Source organism: Colletotrichum higginsianum, chromosome 4 (assembly GCF_001672515.1).
Source record: "Colletotrichum higginsianum IMI 349063 chromosome 4, whole genome shotgun sequence".
NCBI classification, from domain to species: Eukaryota; Fungi; Ascomycota; class Sordariomycetes; order Glomerellales; family Glomerellaceae; genus Colletotrichum; species Colletotrichum higginsianum.
The window spans coordinates 3088723-3107958 of record NC_030957.1 but is presented as its reverse complement, the minus strand read 5'-3'; the positions used below and the strand labels follow the sequence as shown (position 1 = coordinate 3107958).

General features: G+C 49.6%; 8 protein-coding genes across 8 annotated transcripts; 4 read left to right on the top strand and 4 right to left on the bottom strand.

The window, feature by feature from the left end:
- Positions 1–535: 535 nt before the first annotated feature.
- CH63R_06235 (Short-chain dehydrogenase) lies at positions 536–1663 on the top strand (the record flags this gene model as incomplete). The annotated part of the gene is made up of 2 exons (XM_018301210.1): positions 536–935; positions 1002–1663. 2 exons carry the CDS (start codon positions 536–538, stop codon positions 1661–1663), a joined length of 1062 nt encoding a protein of 353 aa, XP_018159060.1.
- Positions 1664–2213: 550 nt separating this feature from the next.
- On the top strand, positions 2214–4173 carry CH63R_06234 (MFS transporter; the record flags this gene model as incomplete). The annotated part of the gene is made up of 5 exons (XM_018301209.1): positions 2214–2835; positions 2895–2939; positions 2994–3393; positions 3447–3656; positions 3711–4173. The coding sequence occupies 5 exons, from the start codon at positions 2214–2216 to the stop codon at positions 4171–4173; spliced, it is 1740 nt and encodes a 579-aa protein (XP_018159059.1).
- A 2266-nt stretch (positions 4174–6439) lies between these two features.
- On the bottom strand, positions 6440–7038 carry CH63R_06233 (M6 protein; the record flags this gene model as incomplete). Its single annotated transcript, XM_018301208.1, has 4 exons — positions 6440–6646; positions 6708–6763; positions 6823–6953; positions 7004–7038. 4 exons carry the CDS (start codon positions 7036–7038, stop codon positions 6440–6442), a joined length of 429 nt encoding a protein of 142 aa, XP_018159058.1.
- Positions 7039–8392: 1354 nt separating this feature from the next.
- CH63R_06232 (Ethanolamine utilization protein) lies at positions 8393–9410 on the bottom strand (the record flags this gene model as incomplete). The annotated part of the gene is made up of 6 exons (XM_018301207.1): positions 8393–8500; positions 8563–8637; positions 8694–8829; positions 8897–8996; positions 9069–9077; positions 9389–9410. The coding sequence occupies 6 exons, from the start codon at positions 9408–9410 to the stop codon at positions 8393–8395; spliced, it is 450 nt and encodes a 149-aa protein (XP_018159057.1).
- A 1094-nt stretch (positions 9411–10504) lies between these two features.
- Positions 10505–11411, top strand: CH63R_06231 (RTM1 protein; the record flags this gene model as incomplete). The annotated part of the gene is made up of 2 exons (XM_018301206.1): positions 10505–10703; positions 10774–11411. The coding sequence occupies 2 exons, from the start codon at positions 10505–10507 to the stop codon at positions 11409–11411; spliced, it is 837 nt and encodes a 278-aa protein (XP_018159056.1).
- A 359-nt stretch (positions 11412–11770) lies between these two features.
- On the bottom strand, positions 11771–12656 carry CH63R_06230 (uncharacterized protein; the record flags this gene model as incomplete). The annotated part of the gene is made up of 2 exons (XM_018301205.1): positions 11771–12188; positions 12253–12656. The coding sequence occupies 2 exons, from the start codon at positions 12654–12656 to the stop codon at positions 11771–11773; spliced, it is 822 nt and encodes a 273-aa protein (XP_018159055.1).
- Positions 12657–13537: 881 nt separating this feature from the next.
- On the top strand, positions 13538–14672 carry CH63R_06229 (uncharacterized protein; the record flags this gene model as incomplete). Its single annotated transcript, XM_018301204.1, has 2 exons — positions 13538–14304; positions 14354–14672. The coding sequence occupies 2 exons, from the start codon at positions 13538–13540 to the stop codon at positions 14670–14672; spliced, it is 1086 nt and encodes a 361-aa protein (XP_018159054.1).
- A 1931-nt stretch (positions 14673–16603) lies between these two features.
- On the bottom strand, positions 16604–18420 carry CH63R_06228 (Aspartyl-tRNA synthetase; the record flags this gene model as incomplete). Its single annotated transcript, XM_018301203.1, has 3 exons — positions 16604–17199; positions 17271–17637; positions 17692–18420. 3 exons carry the CDS (start codon positions 18418–18420, stop codon positions 16604–16606), a joined length of 1692 nt encoding a protein of 563 aa, XP_018159053.1.
- Between the last annotated feature and the right edge of the window lie 816 nt (positions 18421–19236).

Genomic DNA, 19236 nt, shown 5'->3' with positions numbered 1-19236 from the left:
CTACGCGTCGTATACTGCATCTCCCGCGATCCATGTGCTCTCTTGCTGCGATCCCCTTCCATGACCCTAATTTAAAGATGAGCGATTCCGTGCCAAAATGATGATATTTGACCTAACTGGAGAGTCCGGGCTGCTTGAACAAGCGTTTTAAACACCCGTGCCCGCTTAAGTACTTTAGACCATTTCGATCCTAGCTTTGGTCATGCATGGCTGCAATACCCGGTGTACCTAATGAGGAAGACCTTTAGACAGTCCTAGATCCGCACATACCGATACGCGGATGACTGATTCCCGAGTCAAACAAGACATGTGAAGAATAAAGTAGTCACACTATCTTGGTAATAATGCCCATCCCAAGAGTCAAAGATCTTCTTTGTTGGCAAAATTTTCCCTTCGTGTCAGCTCCATTCGTCAGGACACATATTGTCAAGTCTTACTCCTTCAAGGCACAAACCGTTCAAGCTCATCCGAACAAATCTCGCAAATTCAACAGAAGGAAGGCCAAGACTTTGAGTTTCAGGGAACTTGTTTCGACATGCCTTACATCCCCAGCCTGCCGCAGATCCCTAACCGGTACGCTGCGACCCATATCGACCCTCAGGGCGAGGGTGACGCCCGCCCAACTGCTTTACAGATTATCCAAGACGAGGGTCTGATTGGACAATTGTTCGACAAGGTCGCGCTGGTTACCGGTGGTACAAACGGAATTGGACTTGAAATTGTTCGCCATCTAGCAAAAACTGGCATGAAAGTCTTTTTCACCTCCCGTGACTTCGCGAAGGGTGAGAGGGTGAAGAGTGAGCTGGAGAGCGAAGACTCAGGCTTGAGATTAGAGGTGATAGAAATGGAACTCAAGAGTTTAAAGAGCGTCAAGAGAGGCGCTGAGGTAGTTTTGAATAACACCGGCCGGCTAGATGTTCTCGTCAACAATGCGGGTAAGTTCCACTCGTCCCTCGGATTGAATTGAATCAAACTGGTGGCTGACGTCTACTTCACCAAAGGCATCGCGGCGACACCGCGTGGCTACACAGAAGAGGGCTACGAACAGCAGTTTGGTGTCAATCACCTCGCACAATTCTACCTATTCCAGCTGCTCAAGCCTCTCCTTTTGAAGACGGCTGCCGACAACAAGGTAAACGTGCGAGTTGTCACCACCTCCAGCACATCACACACGGCGTCGACCGTACTGCCGGAAAACAACTATGACACTGCGAACGCCAACGGAAAAGGTTATGAGCCTGGAGTCTCGTATTCTCACTCAAACACGGCCAAAATTTGGTTCTGTAATGAAGTAGAGCGGCGCTACGGCTCTGAGGGGGTACATACCATCAGTGTTCACCCTGGCGGTTTTGGCAGTGGCTTGATGAAGTCTTCAGACGGGGAAACCCGCAAAATGTTGGAGAAATTGATACAGATGCCTCACATAAGAAAAGTTTGGAAGAGTGTCCAACAAGGCGCTGCCACCAGCGTACTAGCAGCTGTTGGCAAGGAGTATGATGGTGTTGGAGGATTCTATATGGAGGACTGTGGTATTAGCAAGCCCATCCCCGACGATACCAATTGGGCTGGGTATGGATTCAAGTCATGGGCCTTTGACGAAGAGGGCGAGAAGAAGCTTTGGGATGATTCTTTGAAGATGGCTGGGCTGGAGGACGGCCATTGATCCAAAGCATGTGTTAGATAGTTTCAACATGAGATTTAGGAAAGTGCAATCTGTTCGTGTGGGAGTGGTTCATAGGTCTATTTTTGGGACTTCATCTACGTACTTTAGTTTCTTATATTCCTCAAGTCCCAAATACAGACAAGTCAGAGGTTCATGGATGACCACGATCAGCGTAGCATGTGAGCTAGTTATCGTTATTGGTGACACTGCTGGCTACACCTTTGAACACTCCATCCAAATCATGACCTGCAACAGTCTCAGTTTCAAATGCTCACATCACTGGGCAGAAGAAGAGTGGAATCTCGAGCTTAAATCTGGCCACAGTTCTCGGCGACGTGTTTATGATCTTCGGCGAACCAAGCTCTGCCACGAATCTCGATGACTATAGCGCCACATTCCCAACAATAAAGCCTTCAAGTCCGAACAAATTCGCCTTTTTAATATCTAGATTATCCATCAATCAATGACCCTTGGATCTTAAGTAAGGAATAAGACTACTCAAAGCGGGACTTTACTACTTTCCTTCGTTGATAACCTGAAGTTGCACATCATGTCGCGCTCAGAAATTCTCTCAGATCTGTCCGAGAAAGAATCGCGCAATGTTCAAGGTGAAACAGAGGGTCAGATAGCGAGCATTATCAAGGACAGCAACGATCTGACAGCTCCAACCGAATCGCAACAGAAGCACGAGCTTGAAACCGAGGTTGGCGAGCCCCCGTATCCGAAGGGTATCCAGCTAGGGCTTATTGTCTTTGCACTGTTCTGTTCAGTTTTCATTGTCGCCGTCAGTCAAACCGTTCTAGCTACAGCTATTCCCACCATCACGAGCGTCTTCAACAGCTCCGACGATATTGCGTGGTACAGTACGGGAGAACAGATCACGGCTGTTGCCTTACAACTTCCCTTTGGGCAAGCGTACTCCCTTTTCAACAACAAGTGGACCTTCTTGACTTCAGTGGTCATATACCTCGTCGGCAGTGCTGTTTGCGGCTCGGCGCCCACTTCAGTTGCGTTGATTATTGGCAGAGCTATCCAGGGTGTTGGAATGGCAGGTGTTTTTGGTGGCTCGTTCATCGTCATCGCGCGCATCACGCCACTCCGGAAGAGAAGTCTTTTTGCTGGCTTGTTTGGTGCAGCGTATGCCATAGCCAGTGTTATTGGCCCGATCATAGGTAAGCCAATTGTTCCCCCTCTTGATCCGCACAATCTAGATACTAATTCAATGGCTTAGGCGGTACTATCACACAACGAGCTTCTTGGAGATGGTGCTTCTACTGTAAGTTACGTCATAAGTGTCATACGAATCAGAGACAATATCTGACAAAATTAGTCAACTTGCCTATCGGGGCTGTAGTATTCGCTGTTGTCACTTTCTGCCTACCACTTTCCCTTTGTCGGACCTCCACGGAACTCAAGATGATGAGCCCGCTCCAGTTGGCAAAGAAGTTTGATCTACTCGGCACCACCCTCCTGCTTGCTTCCCTGGTCTGCTTCATGTTGGCTTTGCAGTGGGGTGGCGGCGAATACCCTTGGAGCGATGCCCGCGTCATTACAGTCCTGGTCGTATTTGTCGTTACCATTTTCCCTTGGATGGCACTGCAATATTTCCAGGGTGATGATGCTACTGTACCTCTTGGTATTGTAAATCAGCGATCTGTTGCGGCTTCGAATTTGTACCTTCTTTTCTTGAACGGAGCTTTTGGTGTTTTCATCTTTTATTTGCCTGTTTGGTAAGCTCCGAAAAAAGAAAAATGATGGTGTATTCTGCTGACAAAAGGACTAGGTTTCAATCCGTTCAAGAAGATAATGCGGTGTCCTCTGGTCTAAAGCAGCTGGCACTTTGTATTAGCACAGCTGTTGGTTTAATTGTGGCTGGTGGGCTTGTCATGGCACTCGGGTTTTACAACCCATTCGTGATCATGGGCTCCATACTGGTCACAGCTGGCTCTGCACTGCTAATGACCATCAAAGCCGACACTCCACTTGGCATATTGTAGGTTCTTTCAAAGCCCAATTACATCGCTCGAAGATTGATTATAGCATTCAGGGTTGGCGGTCAAATTTTAGTTGGTACTGGGGTTGGTATTGGAGCCGAACAAGCTAATGTAGCTGTTCAGACCGTACTGCCCAATGACAAGATTCCTAAGGGCACGAGTCTGACATTGTTCACAAGACTTCTGGGAGTTGCTCTGTCAGTTCCCATCGCTCAGAGTGTCTTCCAGCAGGAGCTGTCCAAGAAACTCGGCGGTTCCGTTGCTGCCAAGATCTACGGTGACGGCGGAGCGACGCAGATCAAAGACAATCTGCAAACGATCTTCGGAACCGGCACCGCTGAATTTCGGAATGCATTAGACAATGTCAACAGTTCCCTCACAAGAAATTTTCTCCTGGCCATGATATTAGCCGCCATCTCTTTTCTCTTTGCGATCCTCTTGGAGTGGAAAAACGTTAAGAAAGAGAAGAGATCATTCGATGACGCAAAGGAGCAAAAGGCGCAACCCCAGAACTAGACGTATGATGCCGCAAGGTATGCGTCGAGCTCCGACATTTTGTAGCAAAAGGAACAGCGCTTGTATGCCATTCGGGTTGTAAATTGATTCGACTCTCTAAGCATTTCACCTTTTATGTGCTGCTCTCAATTCATGAACCGGCTTTACTAGTGTCGTTTACTGATGATCAACCGCAACACTGAAGCACAGAGCATGGCTTGATTCATAATCTCTAGCATTTAGCCTCTAGTTTGAAGCAATGTAATTTCAAGTGCACTCTTGGTTTCTTTTTGTCGAGAATAGAACAGGGGGCGGACACGAAAACTCATTGATCTGGTCTACACATAAATGTGCAAAGCCGACAACATTATAATGGCATATATTAACTCTCCAAGAACGTTATCTTCATTTCAACGCAAGTAGAGCTGTCCTTCTCCTTCTGTTGGCAACTTGATCCCAATTACGACACTAGACAATTTTGTGGTTTTAGGACAGCCCTAATTATGCCTCGTAGCCAACAGTCATGGTCCGTTAAGCTTGAATTTATTAACAGAAAAGCACGGTTCGGTTGTAACATTGTTTCAAAGCGTCGTAAAGCTGGATTAGGAAGGCGGGGCACAGCTGCTGGCTTGTACTTACTTGAATGACCTGGAATTAAGGTGAAGCTCGGATCGGGGAATCGCTTTCATCGCCACTAAACGGCCGGGAACCCACTGACACATCCCCGAGACAGCAAGCAGATGGCAAATGTCACCTGGAATCGCTCGGGCTTGGCACTTTTTCTAGGTAATTTCGGCATACACCAGATTGCTAGACTCGACTTTCAGGCCAATCTAAGCCAACGCCTTGAGCCTGGTCTGATCACCATCGTCGACCTCGTCCACTGTCTACGTCGCGTGAATACACCGCGAAGACAAAGCAAACGTTTAACGCCGTTACTGAAAACAACCCTAATACCAACTTTATTGCTACACTGGAAGGTAATATTCTCCAAGAGAGCGAACTTCTTCTCGGCCCACTGTACGGCATCCTCGCTCTCATCAAAGACAACATCGCATTAGCCGAATAGCTGAGTAACACCGCCGGCTCATATGGCCATCGCTGGCGCGAAGGTCGCAAAAGACAGTACAATGCCCGCCAAGCTCCAGATGGTCGAGACCATAGTTCTCGACAAGGCGCACATGTCCCAATGAGCTGATCATACTTGATTGCCGGAAGATCCACTTACGGCGGACAGTCCAGATGCGCATGTTTCTAGGACCAAACCCCCTATGGCTTGTCTACGGGAAGTAGTGTCGCGGTCTCGGTCGGTCCCAGATAGGATTCGTTAGGAGTAGAGGATTTTTGCTTAATCACGCTCCCTCGTGATGTGAGCAACCTCGCGGGTTTAAGGGCCTGGCATCTCGGTAACTTGCCTGCCCAATCTCGGAGCACTAACATAACGCCGAGCCCCGTGGCCTATATTTTGAAGGACTTGAAGCCTTTTCTGGCTGCTGTCGCCGGGCCCGACTCCAAGGGCAACTGTAACCTTCGCTATCCTCGTTGTAAAGACACCCGACTACGCTACAGCCTGTGTCGAGTCCGGACTCGAAGGCAAGCTTGCTTTATCATTGATATAAGAGGAGCTGCCAGTATTCAGAAAAAAGCACTAAATTCTTTGTAAATCTTTACTCTAGATTAAGCAGTTCGTGAACCTGGCGACTTTGTATTATGAGAATTCAAGCAAGTGGATCGACTGTTTCTATTTCAATTTGTAGTTCGCGTTCAATTTCAAGGGTTTCGCTCAAGAAAGCTAGATTGGTCCATCCCAGAGGAGAGATTCTGCTCAAGCACAACAGGAGACTTGTACATGGAATATACTCGAGCCCAGTTTAAGAAACAGACATTTACAGCTCTATGGCAGTCGAATTCGTTGCGTTACTTCATGGCGACTCTCGGCTTCTCAATGATGTTGCAACCTCATCTCTGATCAAGCCAAAGCCCTACATCTTTAGGTCTATGATCATCCGACGACATTTTCAGCGCATTCAAACGACTGTTACTAGGATCTACCTCGGCTTACAATATCCGAGGTACTCTTGTCGATACACTGACCAAAGCACTACGCAGGCCCTTGCTGCCGTTCTATCATCCTGCGATGCATTCCCTTGTGCAATTGACTCGCTTATTACTTACGTGACAGGATAATTGACAACCAAAACCTGTACTTCCATGAATTAAGCGATTGCTGTAATAGGTCTGGAATAACAAAATAGGAATGAGCTCCCCGTACCACTTTCCTATCACTTCAAGCCGGGTTTCCAAAGCCATCAGTCTTTGTAGCCTTAGAGGTAAAACACTTGTCATTTGGGGAACACCGTTGCCAATCGAAGGAATCCCCGGGCGAGAAGCATGCACTGTCAGTCTTCTTCTCTTTGCAGAGCCCATTCGCCTCATCGCCACCAACCCAACCATCATCGGTGGCACCATTGATAGTTCCATCTATAGCATGCCACTATCTTTCATTAGAAATGCGGACCGATCATAGGAGAGAGATGGAGAGGTTGAGGACGTACGTATGCGCCACCATACGGAGCATCATGGAGTTGGTCGTTAAACCAAATCCCATCATCTATAGGGCTTTGTTAAAAATAGTTCTTCCAGTGTCATTGGAGAGTAAGGATATCTGACTGTAAACGAATCGCCCATCAGACCCCATGACCACTTCTTTGGTGGCCTTGTCATCAATTTGGACACCGACAGCGCCTTGATCACTGATACAGGCGCAGAGGCGATGTTTACTGGCATTGACACTCGCCGTCCTATAAAGATTCGGTTTTTATATCCCAAGCATAGGGACGTCGAAACTTACAGTAGTAAAACCGTGAAAAAAATCGCCCTTGTCATTCTGGCTGACTTGCAGTGTGAGAAAAAGGAGGTCTTAGTTGGTGCAGATAAACGATAATGTTTTACAGGATAAAAGTGCAACCAGGCCTGTGACACTCAAAACGGCAGTGCAGAGCGATAATACAAAGCTATTTAAATAGATAAAAGCTAGGAAAGTCGGTGTATAAATACACCCAAAGGCAACTCGGCCAGCCCGACACCTGACCATTTTTGAGCTTGTGGACGCCAAGGCGGTCCCCCCGATATGTTTACCAGCAAAACCGCCTTAGGTAGAGTATTTCATTAATTCGATTCAGTTAAATGACGTGCAGGGGTACTGAGTTTGTACTTGGGGCGCATACGCTAAGTGGGAGCCGGATCATTAATCATGAATTCAATAACAACTGCTACATAATCTCCAGGATGCCCGCTGATCCTCCCACTTCCATTGATATTCCTCGTCAAAGTCTGTCCACTTCACCTAACTAAGTAGCTTCTGTTCTCTTCTTTAGAATATTACGTGAACTTGGATGGTTCCACGTCTCATGAGTCCCCATATAATGTAGAACTATGGTCAAGATCGACTTGGTGCTCACTCAAACCCTGGAAGTTCAATTTCTTACCCCAATGTGTCAACCACTTTAGGCATCCAAGGTCAAGCGGGTCATGAAAATTCTGGATATCACCACGGGCGCTTCGACCACAATGAAGCCAAGCTTGTCTGGCGCACTCTCTACCCTCTAGTACGCTCGAGCCAAAAGCGCCTACAGGGTGCCTTGAACGATATGTTATGAGTGGCTATATAGAGATCATTAGTTGAAAGTGGCTTGGTTCTAGGACAAAAGGGTGGACTGCTGAGATCCTCGTGTATATGCGCGCGGAGAGGCCGTCGGTTGACGAGAAGCGGGCCCGTTTGGAATGTACCGGAAAACCCGTTATGCCGGCGCCGGACCTTCGGATTTGTACAAGTGAATAGCTCCACTCGTGTGAAGCCATCACGAAATTAACAGATTCGGTCACCGGTTCGGTGCTACTTTCAGTGAAGAGACTCTAGTTGGCATCTCCTGTTTGTTTGAGTAGAAGACTGGGGCCCGGTCAAGAACTAGGCCTTACATCTAGCCGGAAACAGAATCTGGGGATGTGGTGGGGTGTAATAAGACAAACCTCGGCAAGGTTTTCTATACTAAATCCAAAATGTTTCTCATTTCTCACGCGAGACTCCGTCACGCAATCAAGAACCAGCACAGGCGGTTGACATGCAGAAAATTCGCTGGCGCAACCCAACATGATGTGGCGGTATAGCCATTTGATTGCAGATGGTTTTGACTCTTCTCTCATTATCCCACGGCCATCTTATGACGTTTCTCTTGTACTCTTAAAGCTTTGCCCTCACGTCCTCCTCTCGGCCCTGCAAGTTGGGGTGAGGAACCCTGACGGGCCGCGTTACTGCGTAAAAGGCGAGACCTTCGGATTTGGTTGAGAACTGACAGTGAATGATCTTAGTTAATCTGTTTCGTTGATAGAGGGAGGAGGTACATAACATACTTTGACCTTCGAACCCACATGGAAGAAGGCGAAGTCTCCGGGAACGAGGTGATGCGTGATGCCAGTGGCCTCGTCCTGCAATTGAACTTCGTGAATAGTGTTCATTATGTAAAGCGCGCCGCGGTACATACCAAGATATCTATCTGACCACTGAGGACATACTTGGTTTCCTCGAAAGTGTAGTGCGCGGGACGAGAGGGCCCAGCGACGATCTTGTAAAAGCCGGAAGTGAAATGAGCAGGGGAGGAGGTGGTTTTCGTCCGGATTCTGCGTCATCGTCAGTGTTGAGTTTTGTGTGCATGGTTCACCAAGACAATCAAGGAGCTGAGCATACGAGTGGAAATCGGCAACCGTTGCATTCTCACCCTCAGGCAGGGGGATGAACTCGTGGCCGGCACCCTTGATGATGTTAAGAGGGACTATGGGCTCAGACACTGTTCAAAGGTCAGCATCCGTTTCGCTGCCAGCGATAGATACTAAGACAACAGGACTCGAAAGGAACATACTAATGAAAGCTACAGTATGGGCAGTTGATCGTTAAGGAACACAGGTTTGACATAACAGGATCTCGTTGATATACTGATCTTTCGATAAGCTTCGGCTGTGTCTCCGAAAAGATATCGGGGCTTTCTCGGGGTGTCGGGAAAGGTGCAGGTGATGTCGGAACCCGACCCGGCGCGCAGCGCCGGCCTGGTTCAGCACCGGCTTGACATCCGGGGCGGAAGGCAATTACGAGTGGGGGATCCTGCGATTCTCTAAAGACCCTCAAGCATCTATAGAACTACGGGAACATACAGGAGTAAATCGAATACCTATAGCCTTCTACCTACAGATGCAGAATCAGCCATCTTATGCGTTTGGATGTTATCTGTTTTCGCCAAGTCTTGGCCAAAAAATACAGCGGGTTTGAGGAACCTTGGGCATAAAATATCCACCAGACATTCCTGTATGCAACATTGTGGGAAGGATGAAAAAGAACTAGAATTTGAGATGTGTTTGGGTGCAAGTGTCGAGGGACCGTAGCCAAAAGCCAGCAAATAAACACGGCCTCTGGTCTCTGCTATGTCGCTCTACATACGACGAAAAATTCTGGAAGCGTATCAACACGAGAGCAACATGATTGCAGGTCAACCTCCAAGCTAACAGTATAGTTCTCAGAGGCTCACTTATCAAATACGATGCACTCCGGTACTTGCGTTTCCTCTGCTTCCCAACTACTGCATTGAGTTTATACACACACCCATCAACGTCTCTTATCATCCTGGTTGGGCCATATTAACCGTACCTCTTCCATTGAAACCTCTGCCTGGCATCTGAATCGAAGCAACGGTCTAGACGACGCGTGGTTTGTTTTGTTGGCGAATGTGCCCCTGCATGTGCAATGCCGCCGTTGTTTCCACCAATCCAAGCTTATACGACTTGAGCTTCTCCTCGCTCATAGCCTGGCCCTGTGACTATTTTGCGTCAATTCGGGATTAGGACGCGCGGTGGATAACCCCTAATGTATCGGTTGCCAATCGGTTTTGGCGTTCGGGTCCAGACCTGTTCCGCGTATTCATCACATCGCGACTCGGATCCGAACGCCCCACCTAGAGAAACCCGAGACCTCATATTAGCTATCCGACGCGAACACTCGTGTTCTAAGGCGGTTTGCATGCGAGCCTCGAAAATCCTTCACACACGATGTGCCATTGGGTATTGGATCCATTGAGGCGTTTTCAGCCTGTGAGGTGTGTTTCTTCTTCATAGTAGGCGATTTCGTCTCCAACAGTAGATATATCTTCTCGGCCGCCCCCCGACGATATACTTTGGACTGAAGCGCCAGACAACATCTTCTTCGGCAACACCTTCTTGAGCACTGCCGCAACTTCTCATAAAAAGGCTTGAATCCCCTCAGACTATCTTCATACCAGAATCGTTCCCGACTGCAAGGCTGTAGAACATGTCCACCGAAGGCCTCTTGACGCCTGTCCCGGGCGTTAAGCCCACCAAGGGCGGCTACTATCTCTGGCGCTACCTCCCGAACAAGGCCGCTGCTGTCATTTTCCTCATTCTCTTCCTGGGATCCTTTCTTTACATCAGCTGGAAGATCTGGAAAACTCGGGCCCGTTTCTGTATTGTCTTTGCAGTGGGATGTCTCTGTAAGTCATTTGACGCCTCCTCCCTTGAGTCCGGAATATCACGTCTTCAGTCGCTAACGGTAACCATCAGTCGAGGTGATTGGGTTCGGGGCTCGAGCCGGAGCCCACGAAAAAACCGACAAGATCATGCCTTATGCCATCCAGAACATGTATATCATCATTGCCCCCGTCCTCTTTGCCGCATCGATCTACATGGTGCTCGGCCGCATAATCACCAGCATCCACGCCGAGAAATACTCCATGATCCGGCCGTCAAAACTCACACTCACATTCGTCCTCGGGGACGTTTTCTCTTTCGTCGTTCAGGGCGGCGCGTCTGGTTTGATGGTCGTTCAGAAGCCCGGCTTCGCCACGTGGGGTGAGAGGATTATCATCCTCGGTCTCGTGATCCAGATCGTCATGTTTGGGCTATTCTGCGTCATCGCCGTCATCTTCCACCGAAGGATGAGACGTGCTCCGACGGTAGAGTCTCTGGATGGCTTGATCCCCTGGGAAGAAAGCTTATACATGCTTTACGCGGTCAGCCTTCTCATCATGGTCCGGTCGATCTTCAGAGTGGTCGAGTTCGCACAGGGCTATACTGGCTACTCCCTCTCCCATGAGTGGACACTCTACATCTTTGACGCCCTTTTGATGTTTGCTGTCACAGTTTTGTTTGCCTGGAGGTTCCCGGATCGATTTGTTCCCAAGGAAGACTTGGCCTTGTGATCTTCTTAGGGATTGGTTACATTTCATTTAGTTGGCCGGTACAATGCTATATGGCACGGGATTGCCCAAGTCTTTTTATCCTGGTTCTTGGTTATCACGATGACGACGCTGGTCCTGTCTCAGTTGTCGTACGCAGGGTCCAGGTCACTTTACTTTGGTTTCTGGATGGCCCACATGGTCCTACAGTCAACAAGCAAAGCATCTTGGTGGAACCTCACCGGTATTAATGCTGATTGTTTATACTATTCCCTTATCTATTGAATGATGAATAAGACACTATATTGAGTAGAAAAGGTAACCCTAGTAGGAATTATACAATGGTTCTTGCCGAGCATCAGCATCTACTTTCTCTTTGAGCATCACCTAACTGGGTGCTTCCACGCCATCCAACCAATCCAGATTTGCACTCCAGCCAGTCCAATACTGATAATACCCACGCAAATCGAAATGCACAACGCTGCTAGTGCTACGAAGAGAGCATTTCCCTCGTTGCTCTTTCTGTGCAACCACCGCTCTAATTTGTTCCGTGGCGGTCGGCTTCGCAGGTGTTGATGGAGGCGCAAGAGGCGCTGGCCCCAGTGTACGTATCCGAAGTTGTCCGGGAGCTGATCATTTGACAGGCAGCCGTCGTACTCGATGCAGCCACGATCGAAGTTGTTGCGCCGTCTGAATACCAGCTTCTCGAGTATCCTCGCCGATTTGTTGTCGTGCGGTGGAAAGAGTATGTCTTGCAGCGAATACAGAGGTTCGAAGAGCAAACGTGGGGGAAGTGAGCCGCTATCAACTGTTCATCAGAGGGGCTTGCTGTGGTTTGCTTGTCAACGATCGTGGGGCAACTTACCTTTTGAGGCTGTCCTCGATGGTTCGGCTGAGTGGATCATCGGTATCCAACTGCTTCTCGATCTGAGCCTTCAAGAATTGGGCGTGGTGGAACAAGAAAATAACGTTCCTATCAGTATCAAAAAGGAGGTGCCTTGCAAGATCGTCTGTTTTTTGGAACTTGATCCTCAGTTCCTTTTTCAAGTTCCATGCTGTCAAAGAATCCTTCGTATCCCCGGTGATGACAATGTCATTTCTTGGTGGCACATGCTCATTCGATCGGAACCCCGGAATAGAACGCTTGAAGAATTCGACGTATGTTTCTCCCGAAGCCCAAGAGACTGGCGTATAATCTGCGATCGCATAGTCTATTCCATGGTGTCTTTTAGCATCGCAGTCAGTCATGGTCGTTGCTCGTACAGCCATCCTTAGGGCTTGTTGGATTTCCTCTTCTGTAGTAGGCTGACTTGCGTTGATGACCCGACGCATCTCTTGTAGGACATCCCTCCTTTTGGCGCATGGATTCTTGTCCAGTACTCCAATTACCTGGAGCACAGTCTTGTAGGTCAGGGACTCTGGGCCTAGTTTCGGACCAGAAGGCGTGGCAAGTCGCAGAGCGGTGCTCTTGCTTGCAAACTCATTGTAAACGTTGAAAAATGCCGAAAAATCACTGGTGTTACCGTTGCCAAATATTTGTTGGGATATTTCGTCTTCCTCTTATTTCTTTAGCGTCTTCATGCTTCTTTGGGAAGATGTCTGTCCAGGAAAGGAGAAGAATCCATAGACGGACGATGCGAAAGAAACCGTCTTGCGCTTTTATGGAATACTCTCGTGGAATGACATGCCATGGTCATGTCGATATGCCGCTCCGATTTGTTTCGGTCAGCGCAGAGCCCGAAAGGGATCGGGCTGAAATGTGTTACTGCAGGAGAGCCCGATGACGACGACACAATGTGCATTTTTGCCCTTAACTTGGATGTCGACCAGCTGACCACCCTTGCTTCCCCGATGCACTGCCTCTTGGGCGTTCTTCCTAGGCGTTTTCCCATCCCTATTTTATGCAGTTTTTGGGCTGCCTTCTAGCCTTTGACTTATCTTTGGTCATCTCCCCGGCAAAATACTTTCCGACTATCAGTGTGTCCCTCGCGACTCAATCTCCCTGCGTTAAGGTGGATAGAATAGAAATCTTACAACGCTTGAATATACGGCGGCGCCAGTTCAAAGTCGTGAGTGCTGTCAAGTATTACTTGGTTTAAAGTCAGAGCTGATGTCATGTAAGGGTCACTTTAGAAATATGTCGACACAAAATGGATATTTTTTCTACTTCCACTTTTGTTGAAACGCCCACTATTCCTCAGATAACGCTCGCCGATTATCAGGGTATTGAGAATACGGGCAGGAGCGATCAGACTGCGGTGCTCGACACTGCAGCCAGAGCGACACCCTCAACATCGATGATCCAGGAACACGATCCCGGCATACCCATTCCTCTGCACAGAAGGACCAGGAAGAAGATCTGGCCTCGTCTGACATTTCCAACCGCTTATTACAGCAGACGATTTGAAGTCGTCATAGAGCACTTCAAAAAAGCTGTTGACAAGCACGATAGACTTCAAGATGTGGCTCACAACATCAACTACCACCCAGCTAGGGTAGGGCCTACACCGGAGGAAGCCAAACCCTCTATTCTCGTTCTTTGCCGGCAAGAAGATACTTCCGACTTGGTTTCACTCTTTGACAGCGAGCTTTTGGCTCGAATTCAGTGTGCCAGTCATTCCCGGCTACGCCTCCCGTCCGTAATCAGCGGCACGCGCACGAGGACGGGAATTACACTGCCTGACTTTTGGGTGTACTACTATCCCTCAGCAACAAACCCGACCACTCGCAATGCCGCATCAGACATCGAGTTTTCCGATGTCCATCTGTCATCTTCCATCACATTCTGTGGAGCTTTGGTCGAGTACAACGGTCGTAAGGCAACCATTGGTCTGACTATCGAAATCGACGGCATGTCACGACTACTCACGGTTGAGCATTTATTCGATGAGGCGCTCCCTCGCACAGACAAGATTAGGTCAGTTAACTCATACGAGTGGTAACTAATGCTTACGGATTCCTCTTAGTCCTGGAGTAGATGAGGCCATCTGGCTATACGAAAGCGACGATTCGGAAGATAGTTGCGAGGAGTCGGATAACTTCGGCAAAGGCTACAATAAGCCACTCAGCCAAATACACAGCATGATTCCAGATATCCCTAACGAGTTTCTTCTCAACACCTCAGCAGCCGAACTCCTTCATCCCTCAATTGGAGACCTTGCTGCCGAACAACCAGCGGAGCGAGACTCCGAGTTTCTCAAAGCCATGACAGCTCGAGAGCCGCTTGCGTGCAAGGCCAACGAATCCAAAATATTGTTGAACCAGGTGAAAAGGTTCCCTACCTAGACTGGGCTTGTCTGAGTGTAGACGAAGCAACACTAGATTTACGGCGGCACAATTTTGTCCGCACTCGGGAAGAGACATGGACCCGACTTATGGCCATGGCAGAGACTCCACCAGCTGGTGCTACACCTGTCTTCATGATCTCTGGTGTACACGGGGTCAGGCATGGAGAGATTACGAGTGAGATGAGTTGCATTGGTTCTCGTCCTGGACAAGAAATGTGCAAACATGGACGATGATTCTAGCTTCACCCCAAGGTATCGCAGTGACCCATGCGTTGTTTGTTAGTGGTTCTAACTGACTCGTCCTTCTTCAGGAGTTTTCCCTGGTGAGTGCGGCTCTATCGTCGCTGATCAAAATTCATGCAGGATTTACGGTCACGTCGTAGGCTCAAACCATTTGGGGCACGCATACGTCGTTCCCTTGCGGGACACCTTTGACCAAATTAGGACAGCTTTCAATGCTGTGAACGTCGCAATCTCTCCTCCCACTGGGTTAAATCAGCCATATCTCAGCTCTGGTCATATTACTACCGGCCAAGCTCGGAGAGAATCTAGGTCAAACCCGGCCGTATTGCCGCCTTTCTCAGCCTACAATCATCCGGTGTCTGTTCAGGGTAACTTAGCCCAGTTTTCTGCGGCAGCAAGGCGGTCTCAACAGGATATGAGCCAGTCACTTCGTTCAGCGCAATATGATGCTCGAGCATCCAACACCATCCCCAGTAGGTAATCATGGTATTCGGCGCTAGGAGAAACGTGGTATGTTAACAAATAAACAAACCCAGAGGGCTTCGGACTGGACAAAAGAATTAGCAGAGAAGATTCTGGGTTTGATTGGAAGAGAGAAAGCGATATGTTACATCGCAGGGAACGTATGGACTATGCTTCGCGTTCTCCAGGTCCTCCACGACCCCCGGCACCAAGGCCGAGTGCAGCGGACGATGTCCGCGCCTACGAACGAATATACGGAAGGCAACAACAATATGTCCCTTCACCAACCGTCTACTATGACGACCAGTTTGGGGTCTTGGCTGCTGCATCAAGCTTTGCAGAAGCCGTCCCCGAACTCGAAGACTTCGATACGTCGAACAGCCGTAAAAGCGAGTCCTCCCGCGCGAAGGGGCATAGTAGCCAACAGAAGCATAATCGCCCTCGTCACTGATGGGAATCGCGGTCTCGGGGCCTTTTCCCATGGAGACTTGAAGCACTCTCTCCTATCTTCTTCCCGAGCCATGATTTCACCGGGTTGAACCAACGAGCTTGGGGAAGACAGGTAACCTTTCAAACGAAATCCTCTTGCTCGGGCTTTCGACAAGCTGACTATGCAAGCTGACCGAGGAAACTGAACGAGGACCAACGACCTGAACAGATTGTCTCTAGTCTCGCAAAAGCATCTTTCAACATGCAACTTTTACCAGCGCAAGATTCACCCCTATATCCACATTTCCTTCCCCAGTTGAATCCATGAGAGCACTGGTAAAGCGAAGGCCATGGCGGCTCATTGGCTGAAAAGTTCCTTTCCATGTGGTCTGCGTCGTTTGCTTCGCCGGTGATGTGTTCAGTTTTCAAGTGTTACACTCGGAGCGAGGGGTCGTCAAGCTTGCAGGGTAAGACTCTTAAAAGGCTACCTGCTTACCCGGTCATCAATTTTCATTGTTTTCCGTCAGAGCAGATCATCGTAGTGCAAACAGGCAGTAGCTTTGGCAAGAGACCCAAGGTGTTTGTTTAGAATGGTTGTCATGTTGATGAGTCTTCTACTTCTACGCACGGCCTTGGCGCTAGAATTGGAGCCATCTTGACTTTTCCACTGCCAGCGTTCGACGAAATGCACCGAGGTGACAAGTTTCATCACCTCCATGTAGAGTGAACCGCCTTTTGCAATTTGCACAATGTGCACCCTATGGTCCACCGAAGTCAACGTCCTTCTCAGACGCCTTACGGCAGCAGTCTCTTGGGAGTGCGAGGGTAGTACGCTGCGAGGTGGACGCTGGGCAAGGCCAGGAACCAAGCAACCACACGATCCAGACCAATGCCACCTCCACCATGCGGCGGCACACCGACCTGTCGGAACGTTGTGAGGTACTCCTTGATGCCGCCGCTCTCCGGGTCGACACCCTTCGCGCGGATACGATCCTCGAGTTCAGCGGGGTCATGAATACGTTGACCGCCGGAGAGCACCTCCTGTCCACGGATGAAGAAGTCGAAGGCATTCGTGACACGAACACCATCTCCAACCGTGGTACCCGCATCATCAACCTTGGCATAGAACGGCCGAGCCGTCTCAGGGAACTTGTCAATGACGTAAAAGTCCGTCTTGTACTTGAGGCGTACGACTTCACCAAGAGCCTTCTCTTGAGGGGTGCTCATATCTTCATCGTCCCGTACGTTGGCGAATTCGGCGGGGCCTTCTTCTCGCAGAAGCTTCTGTGCCTCGGCGAAGGTCAAGCGGACTTCTTTGCCGGGCTCGGGAAGGAGGAGCGGTTCCGAATGGTAGACGGATCGAACTGTTTCGATTTCGTCCGCACATCGCTCTGTATTGGCGGCAAATACGGTTAGGACATGTAACAAAATATCGGGAACGGCTGTGTGCATGAAAACTGACCTTGGATACCACGGAAGATGGACAACAACACGCCCTCCAATGTGGTAAGAACCTCGGTGTAGGAATGCTTGATTTCCATCTCAACATCAAGGCCCGTGAACTCAGTCATGTGTCTCGGGGTGTTGGAGTTTTCAGCTCTGAAGACGGGACCGATGCTAAACACACGCTCTCGGCCTCCTGCAATCTCGAATTGCTTGTAGAACTGAGGCGATTGGGCGAGGAAAGCCTCCTCGCCGAAGTATGCGAGTCGGAAGACATTGCCACCGCCCTCGGACGCGGCGCCGATAAGGCAAGGTGGCTCAAATTCCTTGAATCCACGGTCTTCGAGGTATGAACGGAAGATTCTCTTCACTTGAATGCGGATGTCCTGTGACGAGTCAATGAGCATCCAGATCATAGTCCATCATGAACATCGACATACCGCAATGGCCTGCTGAACAGGAGCGCGCTTGTGCATGGCAATGTTGTCAAGATGGGTGAGCATGCTGGCGGCTGGCGTCGTAGTCTCGGCAGCGGGCTTAGCAGCCTTCTCGGCGTCAACATCTCCCGCTTGGGCCTTCTCGTCGCTAAAGTTGACGATGGGCTGGCTTGCAGCGCCCAGGGTCATGCCAAGCATGGTGGGAGCCGGCGCGAGGACGAAGCACTTTGTGATGTGAAGCTCGAGTCCCGAGACTCGGCAGCTCTTGACCGGCTCAAGAGGTTGCTTCACCTTGGCTTCAACAGCAACGAAGCTCTCAGGGTTGATGCTGGTAATCCATTTGACCATGCGTCGACTGACAATGGGCTCCTCCTCGGAGGCCAACACGACTCCCTGGATGTTCCAGTTGCCCCCCTTGCGGAGCTCGACAAAGCCCATCTTGGCACTCTGGACGCGAGAGTTTTGGAGCCACGCACGCACGATGACCGTCTTGCCATTGTAGGATTCGTCAAGGGAACGGATTTCGACTTCTTCGGCGTCCTTGCTGAAGGGCGGGGTCGTGGTCTGACTGTTGCCATAGTTGTCCTTGGCGGGGTCGTCCTCGAGGTTCAGGTTGGCGGCGGCGGCGGCGGCGAGTTCGGCAGCGCGCTGGGCCTTCAGGGCCTCCTTCTTCGCCTTGGCCTCGGCCTTCTTCGCGCCCTTCTTCGACGTGGGGGCGCTTGCGTCTTCCATGATGCTGGTGTTTGTCAGAATTGGTGATGGAGGGTAATTCCGAAAAGCCGTAGGGGTGGAATGAGGGGTAGGTAAGGTAATGGAGGGGCAGTGACTCAATGAGGGGCATTGTGGAAAGATTTTACAGGCTGCGCACAGACCATGCAAGCTCCACGTGACGGGAAGCTCTCCTTCCGGGAGAATCACAGCTTGGCTGATCATCAGCGAGGGGATGACAGACAGTAGGTACCTTATCCTACATACCTACCTACCTAGGTAAGGTACCTACCTACCTACCTAACATCAATTGGGATAGACGAGCATGATTGTCACCATTGAACCCAAATTTGGGGCGGCAGCTGTAGCTTCGCAAGCTTTGTGCGCCACACTCCGGTGAGGGAATAGGATTGCGCGCGATCTTCATCATTGTTACTCTTGCTCGCCCTACCCGCCTTTACCCGGCTCACCAACGACTTGAAGGAATGGGTGGCACGGCTGCCGTGAGCGCGAGAGTGGCTTCTCCATTGGGTTAGGTAGTTGGATTTGCCCGTCAATCTTCAGTGCCAACATATCCGCTGTTTGGTGACAACCATGCGACTTCGTAGCTTAGCCAGCACAACTTTCCAAGCATACTTTCTGCCACCACTCAAACACGCAGACTAAGTGGTCTTCAGATATTAGCTCGGCTCACATTCGTGGTTCTTAATCATAGGGAGGGCGGTTTGCTGGTCATCTGTAGAGACAGTGCATACATACACAAAGAGAAATCTATTATTTTGCAACCGGCAGCATCTTTAGAGTAACAGCGACCCAAAAAAAACATGACGAATATGATAA